The sequence below is a fragment of the Amphibalanus amphitrite genome, unplaced genomic scaffold (genome assembly GCF_019059575.1).
Source record: "Amphibalanus amphitrite isolate SeventyFive unplaced genomic scaffold, NRLGWU_Aamphi_draft 000029F_arrow, whole genome shotgun sequence".
Classification (NCBI taxonomy): Eukaryota; Metazoa; Arthropoda; class Thecostraca; order Balanomorpha; family Balanidae; genus Amphibalanus; species Amphibalanus amphitrite.
The window spans coordinates 44334-60335 of record NW_024881525.1 but is presented as its reverse complement, the minus strand read 5'-3'; the positions used below and the strand labels follow the sequence as shown (position 1 = coordinate 60335).

General features: G+C 47.1%; 4 protein-coding genes across 7 annotated transcripts in view; 2 read left to right on the top strand and 2 right to left on the bottom strand.

The window, feature by feature from the left end:
• The first annotated feature begins 2091 nt into the window (after positions 1–2091).
• LOC122365925 (trypsin-1-like) lies at positions 2092–3600 on the top strand. Its single transcript, XM_043337571.1, has one exon. It carries the CDS (start codon positions 2373–2375, stop codon positions 3372–3374), a length of 1002 nt encoding a protein of 333 aa, XP_043193506.1. The 5' UTR covers positions 2092–2372; the 3' UTR covers positions 3375–3600.
• Positions 3588–16002, bottom strand: part of LOC122365908 (arginyl-tRNA--protein transferase 1-like) — a 41879-nt gene continuing 29464 nt past the window's right edge. For all 4 annotated transcript variants that reach the window (XM_043337546.1, XM_043337537.1, XM_043337528.1 and 1 more), the window contains one exon: positions 3588–4491. The gene's annotated coding sequence lies outside the window, so the exon portion shown is untranslated. The remainder of the gene's footprint in view (positions 4492–16002) is intronic.
• On the bottom strand, positions 3829–4392 carry LOC122366550 (prefoldin subunit 3-like). The gene has a single exon (XM_043338933.1). It carries the CDS (start codon positions 4390–4392, stop codon positions 3829–3831), a length of 564 nt encoding a protein of 187 aa, XP_043194868.1.
• On the top strand, positions 14036–15818 carry LOC122365930 (coiled-coil domain-containing protein 42 homolog). Its single transcript, XM_043337582.1, has 2 exons — positions 14036–14084; positions 14560–15818. Exon 2 carries the CDS (start codon positions 14694–14696, stop codon positions 15681–15683), a length of 990 nt encoding a protein of 329 aa, XP_043193517.1. The 5' UTR covers positions 14036–14084; positions 14560–14693; the 3' UTR covers positions 15684–15818.

Sequence of the window (16002 nt, the reverse complement as noted above, 5' to 3'; positions counted from 1 at the left end):
TTTCTCGAATAACTTTCGAATTAGTCAAGATAGGAACAAACTAAGGGCATCATCGTGATCCTCTCGTCAATCCGCATCGAATGATATATATGTTGACCTCGAAAGGTCAAGGTCAAAGGTTGACCTCAGGTCACGTGACCTCGAGGTCATCATGTATATCATTCGATGCGTCTTGACGAGCTGAACACAATGAGACCATCCACGCGTCTGTATCTTGTTCCTGTACGGAGTTATTGGCCAAAAACCTTTGGTGACCTTTGATGACGTCACATGACCTCACAGCTGCCCAACAGCAAAACAGACCTCAAGGTAGTGAAGGTTGATCGTATATGAAGTCATGTATGGTATATGGGGCCATTCCGACCCGTTTTAGTGGTAAAAACAGGGAGTTGATTTTTCCCCCCATTGACTTACAATGGGGAGGTCGCGAAACTGACCTGACCTTAGGTCACCGATATCAAAATTCCGAGATATACAAATTGCACATACTGGTACCCTAACTAAAGCCTGAAGAGAAGAAATTGATCGGTCAAAAACTCTAGCTCTGGCGTGATTGCAAACTTTTCTGAGGTAGGGTCACCAAACCGCCTCTGGTGACCTGACCTGAGGTCAGATCAACTCAAAATTTTCAGACATGTTGCGTAGAAGCCTTTTAGGAAAAGTCAGAAAATGTGAGCTTCCTAGCTCAACGCGTTTGGGAGAAATAACCAAAAAACCTCAGGGGGGGGCTCCTGAGGCCCCCCGCCAGGAATAGGGTTAATCATGCAATGTAGCAGGTATGGGAAAATACATACCAAACTCGGCCGGTGATAAATTGTCAAGACCTCAGTCCTTACTGATTTTTGAACTCGGCCTTCGGCCTCGTTCAAAAATTCAGTAAGGACCTGGGTCTTGAAAATTTATTTACACCGACCTCGTTCAGTATTTACGAGCGAGCGAGCGCAGCGAGCGAAGCGAAGTCTTTTCAATATAAGGGAAAAATCTCAGTAAGAGCGGCCCGGCCCGGCCCGGCCTGTAACGCTTTTGAGAGGCTTATATCTCAGCAACCGCTGGACCGATTGGCTTGCGGTCTTTTTTGCTGGGTAGCCCCATCCCTTCTACCCCGTAATTGACTACTTTTGATACATCTCAGTGACCGTCGTGGCACGTACCACGTGAAAAGTCAAGGGTGTTCAAGCAGTTTGGCAAAAGTAATGATTTTGAGAGGCCCATATCTCAGCAGCGGCTTGAGCGATTGTCTTGCGGTAATTTCTATAGGGTAGCTGCATCCGTTCTACCAAAGGTCGGATACTCTTGATCTATGTGAGTGACCCCCACTGCACGTGCAAAATACAAAAAGAAGAGGTGCCAAATTTGTTCCCATTTCAGTAACTCGATAATTACTGGGGCGATTTCGCTGAAACTTGGCATACAAGTAAGCACCCACCAGGCAACGCATTCCCATGTGTTGCGGTTAGGGTGCTAACTGCACGTGCGCACGTGCAGGGGGCGTTTCCAGATCTCGAGAACGGCTGGGCCGATTGCGCTCAAATTTGGTACACGGTTGGGGACCGGTTAGTAGGGTGCCGTGCAAAAGTCATTTTGGACCCCGTTTGCACGTGCGCACGTGCAGAATGCCGCTTCCAGATCTCAGGAACGGCTGGGCCGACTTGCGTTCAAATTTGGCACACCGCTAGCGACCGGTTAGAAGGGTGCTTTGCACATGCCCGTTGGAAGTACCCTCTCGCCCTTCCGCACGTGCAGGGCTCACTATCTCGCTCGCTCGTTCTTCGCCCAAAAGGCGTTTTACTGGTATATTACCTATCATTTATTAAATGGCGTGAATTGTGAAAAAGGTGGGCATGACGCTTCATAACTGAAAGGATGGGGTAATTGGGTACCTGTTACCGTTTTAGCCTTTTTGTTCATCCCATTCGGCATTGCTTTTCTTTTCTTTTTAACATTAGATCGACCGTCGAACCCAGTCGTTTCAGCATTGGTGAAGACCCTCACCTGCATTGCTCAAGATTGGTGAAGGATCCTTCACCAATCTAAAACTTTGGTGAAAGGTATCCTTCACCAAAGAGATACGTTGCTACACCTATGCCAGCGGCAACGTGGAATGTGGAGGTCATCGGTCGCTCACATGGCAGGACCACTTTTTGTGTAGAGTCATCACAAAGCCATCACCGTCCTGCGGGCCTCTTTAATCGGCGATCCGGATCGTTCCGCGCCCCATGGTGTTGCTGCTGGTGACGACAACAGTGTAGATCATTTACGATTAACGATCGTGATCGATTTCGGTCGCGTAGCTTCGACTCCGTAACTTTAACAATCGAGAGGCGGTTGTGTTTGTCTCGTGAGGTGCCGCGTTACCGTGTTGTGCGCCAGCCATGAGACGTTTGAGAGCCTGCTTGGCATTGCTGCTTGCATTTTGCAACCAGCCTTCGACCGCTGCTAGATCAAACACCACCCATCACAGGAATACCATGTCAGCGTACTCGCTGACGGTGAAGCTGCGCGAGTCACCGCTGTGGCCAAAGCCGCACTTCCTACGCCATCGGACGTCGGCGGAGCACACACGCTGGGGTCGACCGATCCCTGGTCTGGCCGCCAGGAGCCGGTGCTGCGGCCGCACTAACCCCGTGCCGACCACGCGGGTGGCCGGCGGCGCCCCGGCGGGCCGCCACCAGTTCCCGTGGCTGGCGGCGCTCGTCGAGCCCGGCCACCACCGGCCATTCTGCGGCGGCTCACTCATCAACGACCGCTACGTGCTGACGGCGGCGCACTGCCTGCTCCGCCGGCGGCCGCGCAACCTCCAGGTCGTCCTCGGCAAGCACGAGCTGCGCCGCGACTCGGGCGCCGACGTGCGTCTGAACGCGTCCGCGGTGCGCCGGCACCCGCTGTTCGGGCCGCTCTTCCTCGGCTTCGACGTGGGCCTGGTGCGCCTGGAGACACCGCTCAGCCTGCCGACGCCAGACAACCGCATCGCGCCCGTCTGTCTGCCCGAGCGGGGCCGCTACCGACGGGCCACAGTCACGGCCGCCGGCTGGGGCGCCCAGCGGGTGGGCGGTCCGCGCACTGACCGGCCGCACAGCGTCACCCTGCAGCAGGTGCCGGCGGCGCTCTGCCGCATCCTCAACAGTCCGGTGCCCGTCACGGGCAGCACGGTGTGCGCGGCCGGCAGCGTGTGGTCCGGCGGCCGCGACACGTGCCACGGCGACTCGGGCGGCCCGCTGACGGTCAGTGTGGACGACGAGGGCCGCCAGGCGCTGCTCGGGGTCACCAGCTGGGGACTCGGTTGCGCCCGACCCCTTTCGGCCGGCGTGTACGCCAGGGTGACGGCCGCCCTCGACTGGATCCTCGCCAACACACAGGACGCCAAGTACTGCTAGGGTTAGTAAAATGTCTGTGATACGCCAAAATACAAGGCACGGTGGAGTGTTGCGTCTGAGGTGAACACACACTGAGCTGATGTGATAATGAGTGAATACTCATAGGTAATAACGGCATCGAATTTGCTACAATAATTTAAGGAAATCGCTCCATCACAAATTACATTATCATTTTTCCAAGATCTGCACAGTACCTAACTTCAAAACGTACGATTTAATATAATCATTAGCAGCATTTATTTATTTTAACACATAGGTTGCACATATTCGAAACCGCCGAGAAAAGCAAATACCTATCTGTAAGGCAATGGCAGACATCTGTGTTAATAAACTAGTCAAAGACTTGCACATATCACTGCACAAGGCAAATGTCGCCAGAGGTTGAGTGAACGCAAAGCAAATGAACAACAGTGAATCACCGGATCGCGCAGTTCAACATCGCACCCCACCCTCATCATAGCGTCGCGCCGGCCGCCTTGGCCGCCTGTCGCTTCTTCACGTCCCAGTTATAGACGCGCGCCATGTTCACCTCGACGGTGGTGAACTGGTCACGCAGGAAGTCCAGGTCGTGCTCCACCTGGCCCAGGTTCTTGGAGGCGTTGCTGAGGTTGTCGGAGAGCAGCTTGTTGGCGTCGTCGAGCGAGTACTCGAGCATCACGTTGGCGCCCAGCCAGAGGCAGACGGTCTCCGACGGCGTCGACTCGGCCTTGGCGTACACCTGGTCCGACAGCAGGAAGTGAGACGAAATGACACCCTCCTTGCCCTTCTGCTCCTGCATTTGTTTGACAATCTTCAGTGAGCCCTCAATGTCAGGGATTTGTGACTTCAGCCGCTTCCGCCTCGACATAAGGTTCAGTTCCATAAACTTGTATTTCTGATGCTGCTCCTCAAGTCTCTTGAGGATCATCTCCACTGTGACTTCGGGGCCCTGTTCCTTCATAAAGCTGTCAACATCCTCCAGGAACTGAGCCTCTGGTATACCAGCATATGACTGAGGTTTCTTCTTTTCTTCAGTCATTGTGATAGCCAATAGACTGGTAAACGTTTTAGAGCAGTCTTTTATAGGTATGGCAGAGCAGTCTTTTACAGGTATTCCAAGCTGATATTGAAGCTGAACCTGGAAAAAAGCAGGAAAAAAGAGTGAAATGAGTGTGATGTATGCATTTTTTATCTTAGATCTTCCACTTTTTGCTCAAGTCCAGACACCTGTCAGCTTCTCATTCATCCTAGCTTTCCTCGACTTCTCTAAACTAGTAAGGGAAGTTAACTTTGTAATTCAGGGATGCGGAGCCGGAGCCGGAGTCGGAGCCGGAGCCGCCGGAGCCGGCATATTTTGCCCGGAGCCGGAGCCGGAGCCGTGAAACAATATAGCCCGGAGCCGGAGCCGGAGCCGGAGCCGCCAAAAAAGGGGGCGACTCCGGCTCCTTTTTATTTTTTGAAGAGGAAAAAAATAATTGACCTACGTAGTTCGGTTTGACAGTATAAGGCAGTAAAACATATGGTACTATTGGTCTCAAGATAAGGGCCCAGGCGACCTGTAGTTTTGATGCGGTGAATACCCTCACCCTCGCCACAACTCGAGTGGGGGTGGCGCTGGCTGATAGGAGGGGTGCACTCGGCCCGAGTTATGGCGAGGGTAAGGGTATTCACCGCATCAAAACTACAGGTCGCCTGGGCCCTTATCTTGAGACCAATAGTACGTCATGGGCCATCAAGTGAATGAAAAAGCCGAATATCCCCAGCATCCCACAGTACGCAATCAACTTCCTGTCTGCTCCTCCCCCCCCCCCCCACGTCTACTGCATCCCCAGAACATGAGGACCGGTCATCAGGTGACGGCCATTGTTTTGAAGCCAGTGCAGTGGACTGCGACTCCCAACACCGTCTCTTCCCACCCCACCCTACCCCACCCCCACCCCCAATGCAGCCGAGACGGGTGTCAGCTTACGATGGTTCAGTGAACTCCGATTCGCGGCGACTGCGTTTCCAATGTACTTTCCAATGCTTTCTAGTCCTTTGTTCTGCCAGTTCTCTCCGAGGTGCGTTTGCGCGGGGACGCGGTGAGCCGGTCATGGCAAAGAGTAACGCGGCCGTATAGTCATAACATTTCGCCACGTGCTTATATACCCTGTTCGCTGATTGCATGTGCTGTTGAGAAAAATAGCCTTAGTTGTTAGTTGTTATGCAAATACAGAAGCTACGTGTACCAATCCAATTTTTCTTCCACCCGTATTTAATTGATTGCATAGGAGATGTACTGAGTCGGAGCCGGAGCCGCCGGAGTCGGAGCCGCCGGAGCCGGACCATTTTACTCGGGCCGGAGCCGGAGCCGCCATAACATTTCACCCGGAGCCGGAGCCGGAGCCGGAGCCGGAGCCGGAGCCGGAGCCGTCTGAAATTTCCACGGCTCCGCATCCCTGCTTTGTATCATTTATGACAGTGAATATTTTATCCTAGATATTTTTTTTCTCTTTCAATCTTTCAAGTTGAGTCAAATTCTGAATCTTGATTGGAATATAAATCAAGAACTAGACATTACTACTGGCATTAAAGACAACTTCAAAAATCTTAACAACTTATGAATAACTTTGTATGAATCAAATTAGGAGAATTTTTAACTGAAACAGATTAGATTGATATTGAGATGATTGATGATTTTCTGATAATATTCAAACTGAAATCACATATATTGAATTAAATTACCATTATTGAATATTGAATTAAGAACAAGATAGGCTATCAATATCCTCAATAAAATTACATGCATCCTATGGCTTATATTTTATCAGATATGGCATGAAATTGGTAGGTAGACAAAGAACTTCCACGAATAGGAACTGCACTGATTCAGCTACAATGTCAATGTGGGTCACAAACATTGAGTCAAGGAAATTGTCAGATGTCCTGTTCCTGGAAATGTTGGAGTTATGATTGTCAGGATAATTAGCAGGCATGTATTGGTATAGACTTCAAAGTTCAACGTCAGAGCAGTAAGCACTGAAATTGTTTCTTTTTTATGCAGAAGCTACGTGCTTGTGTGAGATAACATTTGTTGGCACAATTAGTGGTGCACCACGTGAATCCAAGTTGTATATTTAGCAAGTATTATTTTGATTTTTTCATATTTGATTACCCTTATATTATAATATCAACATGTTAAGTAGCAAACATGTGGCAAAAATGCAAAGCTGCTGGCATAACACTAGTTTTCATGCCTAATTAAGCAAACAATAGTTCACAAAATTCCGGAAAATGCACAAGCTGATATTGAGGAATTAACCCCCGACCGCAAGCAAGAAAATCCTGGTCCAACGCAGGCACACAAGCTAGTATAGCACAGCATGGCACACACAATAGTGTATGTTTAAATTAAGTACCTATTAAAAGAGCATGATCTGGCGAAAAATAGCAAAACTGATTAGGTTTGATTAGTTAAGTTGGGATATTGCAATTGGCTTCGTTTTTTGACCACACCAACACTCTTTTCAAACAAGTTTCAATAAACGCCATCAGCTGGCCTTGCAGCACTTGCAATATTGAGACTAATGCTTACCGGTCAAATTTATTTTTCAGTAAGAAACTAGGTAGGTACCGGTACCGCCAGCTACAAGCAATATTATTATTTGCTTATCATCTTATCCTACTTAGGTCTCCAGCAGGTCCAGCACTTATTTTACTTCGCCAGAAACTGCGCATATGCGACAATCTCTACCGCATAATTCAACTATTGACTACTAATTTCTTTTCGCGGGAACTCGCATTGTGCCTAGTTATTTTCAAAATTGTATTAAGTGATAAATTCATTCGTGTACGTTCACACACTCATAGCGAAAACAACATAATCGCAAAAAATATCCTGTATGAATAGCTAGCACCTTGGCCATTGCTAAAAATCACCAAACCGAAAGCATAATAGCCATGGTGTGTCGGCAGTGGAAATAGCCGCATGGCTTTATTAGTCATCTAGCCTTGTCAATAGATGGCAGTACCGCAATACGGGCAGCGGACCGTGCAATTGACGTCAAATTTTCGTTACCTGCTAAGAATTGAATGGCGGATCTTGTCATGCAAGAATCAAGTAAATCGGTCCACAACTTTTCTAACAACAGGGGTATAAAGTCAAACACCCTGCCAGAGCGGTGGCGCGGCGGCCGTTACGCGCCGCTTGGGAGACGGCCGGCGATCCACTGCCAGATGTGACGCTTTTTCGATGACTCAGACTCAGGATTCTGAATCAGACTCCGGCTTTCGACTCCAACTCCAGCTCAGACTTCGGGCATTCCTGTTCAAGCTAGAAAAACTATGATATGACTAGATACTGACACTCTTTGTCATGCCTGAGCATAGGTGTAGCAACGTATCTCTTTGGTGAAGGATACCTTTCACCAAAGTTTCAGATTGGTGAAGGATCCTTCACCAATCTTGGACAATGCAAGGGAGGGTCTTCACCTACCTATGCTTAGAACTACTGGATTCGACGGTTGATCAAATGTCTGTTTTTTAAAGGAAAAGGGCCACCTTTAACATGGGGTTTGAAACTGAGATGGCCATCTTGTAGCCCGTGTCCGAAAACCCCGAGAGTGTCTCACCTTACGGCCGATTTCGGCCTCCATTTGTAGGTATCGGCAATTTTAAAAGAAAATATGCCAGGAATGCGTCCTTATCCCAGGAATGCGTTCTTATCCTGTAATACAGCCACCCGCGGCGAGGCTTTGGTTTTTAACCAATCAGCTCCAATCAGCTCAGCTTTAACCAATCAGCTAATCTGACACAAGCCGACGAGACTGTCTTCTGAAGGCTGATTGGCTTGAGTGTGATGTCATCGCTATGACATCATACAGAAGGTGCGGTAGAGAGCACAACTACATAGTACCAATATGTTAAATAGTTTGACATACTTTTTTTGCGAATTATGCACTTCTGGCACCAGATTTAAAAAGAACATGAAAAATAATAATGTCAAAATGAAAAGCAACGATATCTTCATATTTCACGAAGGTGGCACTTTTCCTTTAACCCGCGCCCGGCTGGGGGTCCTGGATTTCCACGCCCTGCTGGGGGGGGGTGTTTGAACACCCCCCCCCCTTCTAACTCGGCTCCTGGGCCACGTAGCGATACGCAGAAGGCGGCGTTCGAAAGAGCGCCAACAATAATGACGAAACCACTTCGGTCACTTTTTTGGTCAGGTCAAAGGTCAGGTCACCAGATGTCATTGAAGGCAAAATTTCGCCGATTTCCAGGTCGAATGTCGACAATTTCCAAGAAGCCAACGCATAGCTCGGGAACCAATAGAGCTACAGCGCCACGGAAAAGCGCATTCGATAGCCCTATTAACGCCCTTTCTGAGTGATTCTCTCAGATTTGACCTAACGTCAACGGTTTTGCCTGCAGGGGGCAAAACTGCAAAAATAGCCGATTTTTTTCGGAAACAGTTTTCTGCAATAACTTTTGACTCAAGCCTCGTACGAGCTTACTTTTACCGGCATCGAGTTCCTCTCGTCAAGACGCATCGAATGAACTATAACTTGACCTTGAAAGGTCAACTTGAAAATTCGACCTGAGGTCAAGGTCATGACCTGACCGGACATTGTCATGTTGCATATTAGTGGATCTGTATCGTCGAGCTGAACATATATAAGGCGTTTTCATCGCTCTAGCATGCCTCTTTCAAAAGTTAGTCGCAAAAAAAACTGTTAGATAGGGTAAGGTGCCTAATTAGCGACCCCCTTAATTTGAACTGTCATTGCTCACGCTCTGTGGGTGCCACTGTGTGACTGGCTTGATTTTCGGAGAGATCGTTCATTTTTCTATTAAAATATAGTCATTTTCTGTCCCAATATTTACTAACTTATTTGTAATGAGCATTTTGGCAAACCATTGCAAAAAACGCTAATAGGGAACTCTTCCCGATTAGCGACCGGGGAGGGTCGCTAATCTATGGGTTTCCCCATATTAAAAATGGCAAAAAATGCGACGCCTGAAAAGATGAAATATGATCTCAAAAGGTAACCTATACGCAAAGCACTCAATAACTCGAACAGGAACGTTTATCCAACACATTTACGTAAGTAAAAACTGATCACGTGATCCACCGAAGGCGAAAAGAAGGCGGAAACCCAAATTTTGCAGGCTATCTTGTATGATATTCGAGGTCCGCGCTGAATTCGGCACCCCTGCAGTCGGTGACGACATTTGGCATCCCCTGCCACACATTGCAAGCTTCAGCAACACCTCGTTTTCATTTCTCTCTTTTCCCCTTTCTTTCCCTTCTTGAGCTATTTGCGACCATGCCAGGCGCAAATAGGAAATATGAGTTGCGACATATTTTTAACCGCCATGCTGTGCACAGTTGAGCGATTCACTATGGGAAAACGGTAATCAATCAAAAAAGGAATGTCGATTCAGAACAAAAAAGGTGCATCATCCTAATGTGCATCGCTTTTCATCAGAGAGGGCCCAAACACACACATTTTGGATAAGAAACTCGCCATTTTTACTTAAACTCACCTGAAACGTCCCACCAGAAACATCGACGACCGGAAAATAATTTAATTTGATAACAAAGTATGGCTGACCTTTTGACGATGCTTTATCCCGTTTTCTCCTGCCAGTTTTTCTGTAGGGAGGTGGGTCGCAAATCGGAAAGGGTCGCTAATTAGGCACCGTACCCTACCATTCGTGACCTGAGATGACCCTAGGGGCATAAACAGGGGTCACGGGTGCCATTTTCATGTTCAGTGTGTCAAAGTTACTTGTAATTTAGTGTTTGAGAGTGTTTAGAATGACTTTCGTCCGAAAAAGACGGTTTTGAATTTTCTCCCATTGACTTATAATACCTAGAGAGGTCGCAAAATTGACCCGACCTAAGGTCACCGATATGAAAATTCCGAATTTTGTACATACTGTTGCACTTATCAATTGCTGAAAGCTTCAAAGCGATCCGTCACTTGGTGTAGCTATGGCATACATTGAAACATTTTATGATGTGTTTATGAGGTGAGGTCACTTGTAGCGACCTGGTGACCTGACCTTGAAGGACCCTGGTCTGAAATTTTCACAAAATGCATAAAATTGATAGATGATATGGTGCCGCCGTTTGTCAGATATCCGCGAAAAACCGCAGGGGGGGGGAGGGTGTTCAAACCCCCCCCCCCCTCCCAGCAGGGCGCAGGTTAACACACTTTGACCATTTGCCCCAGTAGTCAAAATTCCTTAGCCGAGGCCCTGATTTACATCTTGCTGTCATGGCAAGATGCACAATTCAGTTTTAGGCAGGCATTGAAAATTTGACGTTAATGGGATGATACGGGCGTAAGATATCTGCGAAAAACAAGGGGTTGGCGAAATTCGCCCCCCCCCCCCCCGCTTGCACTGTGCGTGTTGGTTGGCACGGTCTTGTCCCTTTTCATAAGGTTCAGGTGGCATCCTTCACCAATATTTTTGGCGCTCCTACACCCATGTGCCTGAGCATTTTTACTAGCACTTTCCAAAGATAGCCATGGCATTGATGTGAAGCTCTGGAATGCGTGTTAAGTGTTTACAGGTCCTCTACAGGATGCGAGAGCTCCACGAGTGACAGCGTCAGTTAAGGGCGGCAGCTCGCTATAAAAGTCGCGGAGGCCGGCTAGCAGAAGTCCTAAATTTATGGGGAAATTGGGTTCCATGTTACACACCTAACATTCATTTCAGAGGCTTCTCTTTCGGTGAGAGGTCAGTCCCAGTCTCAACAACGGCCTCGGGGCCTCATGATACCGTGAGAAAACCTCCAAACTCCAAACGGTCTCAGAGGGCTCAAAAGGTTTCGGTGCTCACCTCACCTACATACTCGTATATAGGGTTCCGAGTGCTCATAGTCAGTGGGTCCACGGACCACGGAATAGGGTTGGGACCTATCTGCATGCTCTGTATGTTTTGGTAAAATAAAAAAGCTCAGAATTTTTAATGATTTAATTTAAAATCACTTTGTTAAAAAAATGCCTAGTTAGTTCAGAAATTAATTATCTGTGGCTGAAAACAACTTGCTTCTGATTGGTCGGGCTAATCATGACGTCACATGTAGGTATATAACTGTCTGTATATTTGGCGCAGTTGAGACATACATTTTCTATGTATTTTCCTATGGTAAATCGGAGTGATTGGTCGTGTTTTCAGTGTCTCTTTATTTTGCGCTGGTATTGCGTGGCTAAGAAGTTTTATCAAGAATGGCATATACTAAAATGTTCCTTTAATAATGGAGCTTCAATATCTGTGAGTTTTATTGGCAAGCGAAAACTGATTTCGCTGTTATTTTATCTGGAAATTACTCATTTTTTAGGTCAATATTCAAAATATTTTACGGGAACAAGTTGGCACTTTTCTTGATTTTTGCACTCAAATCGCGTGCGATTCAACTGTATTGGAACTTGCAAAGAAGCTTGGTGATTAATTAACTGTGTTGTTATGGCACTGTTTGCAAAGCATGGATAATGAAACTCTGCCAAAGACTTAGCTACATAGCAATGCCTCAAGTAATACGCAGGAGGAACAGAATTCAGAGTCCGATCGAGAAGAATCGGTGCAAATGCTACGAAGACCAGGCAGCTCTGATACAATAGCTAGTCGTCTCACTACTCTCACTCCATTAGACCAGCTGATTCCTGACAGCACCGACTCGGATGCAAAGATGGAGCTCATCTTCCAAGCCAGAAACCAGTTCTTTGATGGAAGATGTGATGCTGCCTCTGTCTCTGCTTTGTTGGCCACTTTGGACGGGGCGGAGCTCCGCTCCTTGCGTGAGCGGTTATTCGCCTGTCATCCTATGTATCCTATGTATCCTATGTACATGTTTGTATGTCCTATGTATGTTTGTTTTAAAAACGTTGCAGCGGCGCTGGGAACTGCAGTCTTAGATCTGGGTATGTTTGGCATCTGCAACTCTTCATATACACATTAACCCTATTTCGGACGGGGAGACCTTTCAGGATTTTCTTGTACAATTGCCAAACGCCGCGAGACATTCAGCTCATATTTGGTGACTTTTCCTAAATGCTCATTGCGCACATCTCAGCAAAAAAAAAAAAAAAAAAAATGCCGGGTCAGGTCAGGTCAGGTAACCAGAGCGGGTTTGTTGACCCCACCTCAGAAAAGTTTGCAAACACGTCAGAGCTTGAGTTTTTCACGAAGTTATTTCCTCTCATCAAGTCTTCAAAACAGTACCTACCTGCAGTATGTGTCGTTTGTATATCTCAGAATTTTTGATCTGTGACCTGAGGTTAGGTCAGAGTCGTGACCTTTACATTGCAAGCCTATGGAAAAGTATTGAAATGCGACCTGCACCTCGAGTAAACGAGTCAAAACCACCCAATTCTTTAAGAATTATGACAAATTATCTTATCTGTAATGATCCAGGTGCCATTTACTGACAGGGACACCGGAGAGGGTTATCTGAGCCGAGATCATGTGAGGTGATATCTACCATACATCAATGCTCACAATAGGTACTTACAATATTGACAATGCATTTGCTTACAACACTTACAATACTTACGATGAGACCAGCAAGCACTCTGCCGTTACAGATCTAACTTCTGCTTCGAAAAACGACGTTACACACATTCGCTGCCAGCATAACATGTATTGTTTGACAGTAACAAAATACAATTGACATCTGAACCCCAAACGGACCGCCATCCACTCAAATTTTATAACCCTGACCGGTCAGGGGGCGAATGGAGGTCATTTCCTGGGCATTACACTCAGCCCTTGCACAAAATATCTCACCTCACAGTGATCATTACAACAATAGCACCGACTTGATAGTGGATTTCAAAGTACTTGCATCAGCTCTTCCTGCTATTGCAGACGATCATCTCCTCAGGGTAATGTTGTTCGGGACATGAACGAAGATCGTTTTCGGAGTTTCATAAGTGCTACTGCAACAGCCTGGCACAAAACAGGACTTGTACGCTCTTCTCTGCACTTTGCCCTTCAGTATATCACAAAAGAATTGTTTAGAATCCATCTTAAGCTTCTTTCACAGTCTCCCTTGCCACCGTAGGGCGTAGATAGATTGCTGTTGCTGGTAAGTTAAGGCACGGTAGATAGAAATTACCTCGGTTCTCAACGCCTTAAGTTATTTTCATAAAAAGAACAAATAAATGATCAATAAGATGACAGGAATGTAAACATTTTAATCGTAAAGTAGTCCAAATATTGGAATGAGCTTTTGCTTTTCAGCATCCTCCGATTCATCATCTTTATCATTTGAAAATTCGAGGTACATAAAATGTTTATCACGCGCTCATGTTAAGTGGGAATATAGTACACGGCAGACACATCAATTTTTGACACTGAACATTTCATCCGTAAATGTTTTAGCATAATTTAAAGTTAAAAACAGCGCGAATGGCAGAGTGAAGCAAACAACATCTTTCACCCATTGATATAGCATGTAAACTGTGGTGCGCCAGATGCGCCATTATTTGTCAACCGCAGAAGGTGACATGTGACGTAACAGCATCAAGAGCATCTTTTTTCAAGAACTTTTCAAAACAAGTTTCCTATCTTTCTTCCCCCATTTCTCTCAGCTTATTGATTTTATGAGGCAATGGTATGCACCATAAATTCTGTGAAAATAGTTTGATCATTTTCATGCATTCTTAAAAAATCGAGTTCCCAACCCCATTGTAGTGAGTGCGACCCTCCGCAAAAACTCCACATTTCATCCGAGCTGTACCGGACCGGCCACGCTAATTAATCAATACCAATCAATATGCACCGTATAACACGACCCGTCGAAAATGGGGTAAAACTTGATCCGACTATAGAGCTTTAACGGACATGACTTAGGCCAAAGTCTAATTTTCCAACTCCCGTGTAGGAGACAGTCAAGTCAATAGGATTTTGACGACTCAAATTTCGGTCAGAATTGTTGACTCTGGTAGACTCGAAGTCTCGCACCAACTCCGCTCCGCTTCGTACCAATTTCGGTCAGAATTGTTGACTCTGGCAGACTCGAAGTCTCGCACCAACTCCGCTTCGTACCTTGCTAACAAGTTGTATATTTGGTGTCAGGTATCGGAAATGCAGCATCCCTCAGCCGAAGAGCACGTTTTTCACCTTGCATATTATCATATCGCACTTCCAATTCAGACACGACACAACACAGAAACTTGACAGAAACCCGAAACCTTCCGAAATGTTGTAGGAAGACATCTCCGAATAGGGTACTCCGGAATTGGGCTGGGTGGGCAAAGTAAAAATCGGGAAAGTCACTCTTCAAAGATTTGTCACCATCCAATAGCTAAAGAGTAAAATTTAGAAGCCGAAGGAAACGCCATAATGAAGAAAACAGACATTATGAACAGAAACTTGGAAGACTATTTCAAAATCCAGTTCGAAAATAAGATCGCAGTGCGACCACGCCGTGAAGATTGTCACCTAGCAGCTGCCACGAAGATATTGGCCAAAAGAAATGAAGTCGAGGAAACTGATAAGGAATTGGAAATGCGCAAAGAATGGTTTAAAGAAAAGATGAAAGAAATCAGGGCTGGCAGAGAGGCCCTTGCAGATCGTGAAAACGCCTTGAAACAAGAGATGCTCAGGTACGAAAAGTTCTTTCGAGAGAACACTTTAAAGCGACACAGAGGGGAGAGAAAATCAATGGAAGAGCGCGAATACCAAGCCAAGAAGGACTCTGAGATCGCCGCGTTAAAGGAAGAACTGAAGGAGTTAGAGGAAAGAAAAGATGAAATGCAAAAAGCTGTAAACAGCAACTCTAAATTCCGCGACTTTCTTCTGAAGGCGACCGCCTACAATCCAGACTACGAAGAGATTAACGACCTGCTGAGCCGATGCGACGTGTTGTGGGCGACGCAGAAGGAGCTGTTGGACCGGGAGCAGCACGACGCGCAGATACTCGACCAGGAAACGCTCAGTCTGATCGCCTCCTCCGAACACCTCAGCACCAACGTGCTGCGCCTCAACAACCTCATCTCTGAGCTCCACCTGCGCTACGAGCGCGCGCAGAACAACGTAGCCGCGTGGGAGAACAGCTGGACGCGCATTAAGAACACGGCCGCCAAGCAGACGCTGCAGCTGGGCCAGGTGAAGATGGCCATCCACAACCTGTACCAGCTGTGCCAGAGGTACCACAGGGAGCGCGCTCTCGAGCACGAGGAGGTGATCGAGTACACTGAGCCCGGCGACCAGATGAACACGGTGGCCGAGCTGATGCAGGACATCGGTGCCGTATACAAGGAGTGCTGCCGACGCGCCCGACAGGCGGCCGCCAAGGCGTCGGCGCACGAGACCCCGCCGCTCTCTGACTGACAGCGCTGCAACGACTGGCGTGGGAGAGGCTGTCCTTGCGTCTCTGTCCGGTGTGGCTGGCGAGCTTCAGTCATGTGTGTAACCAGCCGCCCATACTCAACGGTCAATACACTCGAACCGAAATATGAAGCAGCACTGTACCCGGGTTTCTTTTCTTACGCATTTTATCCCTAGATTTTACGTCAATTAAATAAAGGAGTGACCAACTTTAAAGGCACACGCAAACAAAGTCTGCTTTGTAATTCAACAACGAGTTTTAAGAGCACACACACATCAATAGCAACGAAGCTATGCATGATATCTTCGTTTCATTTCATCA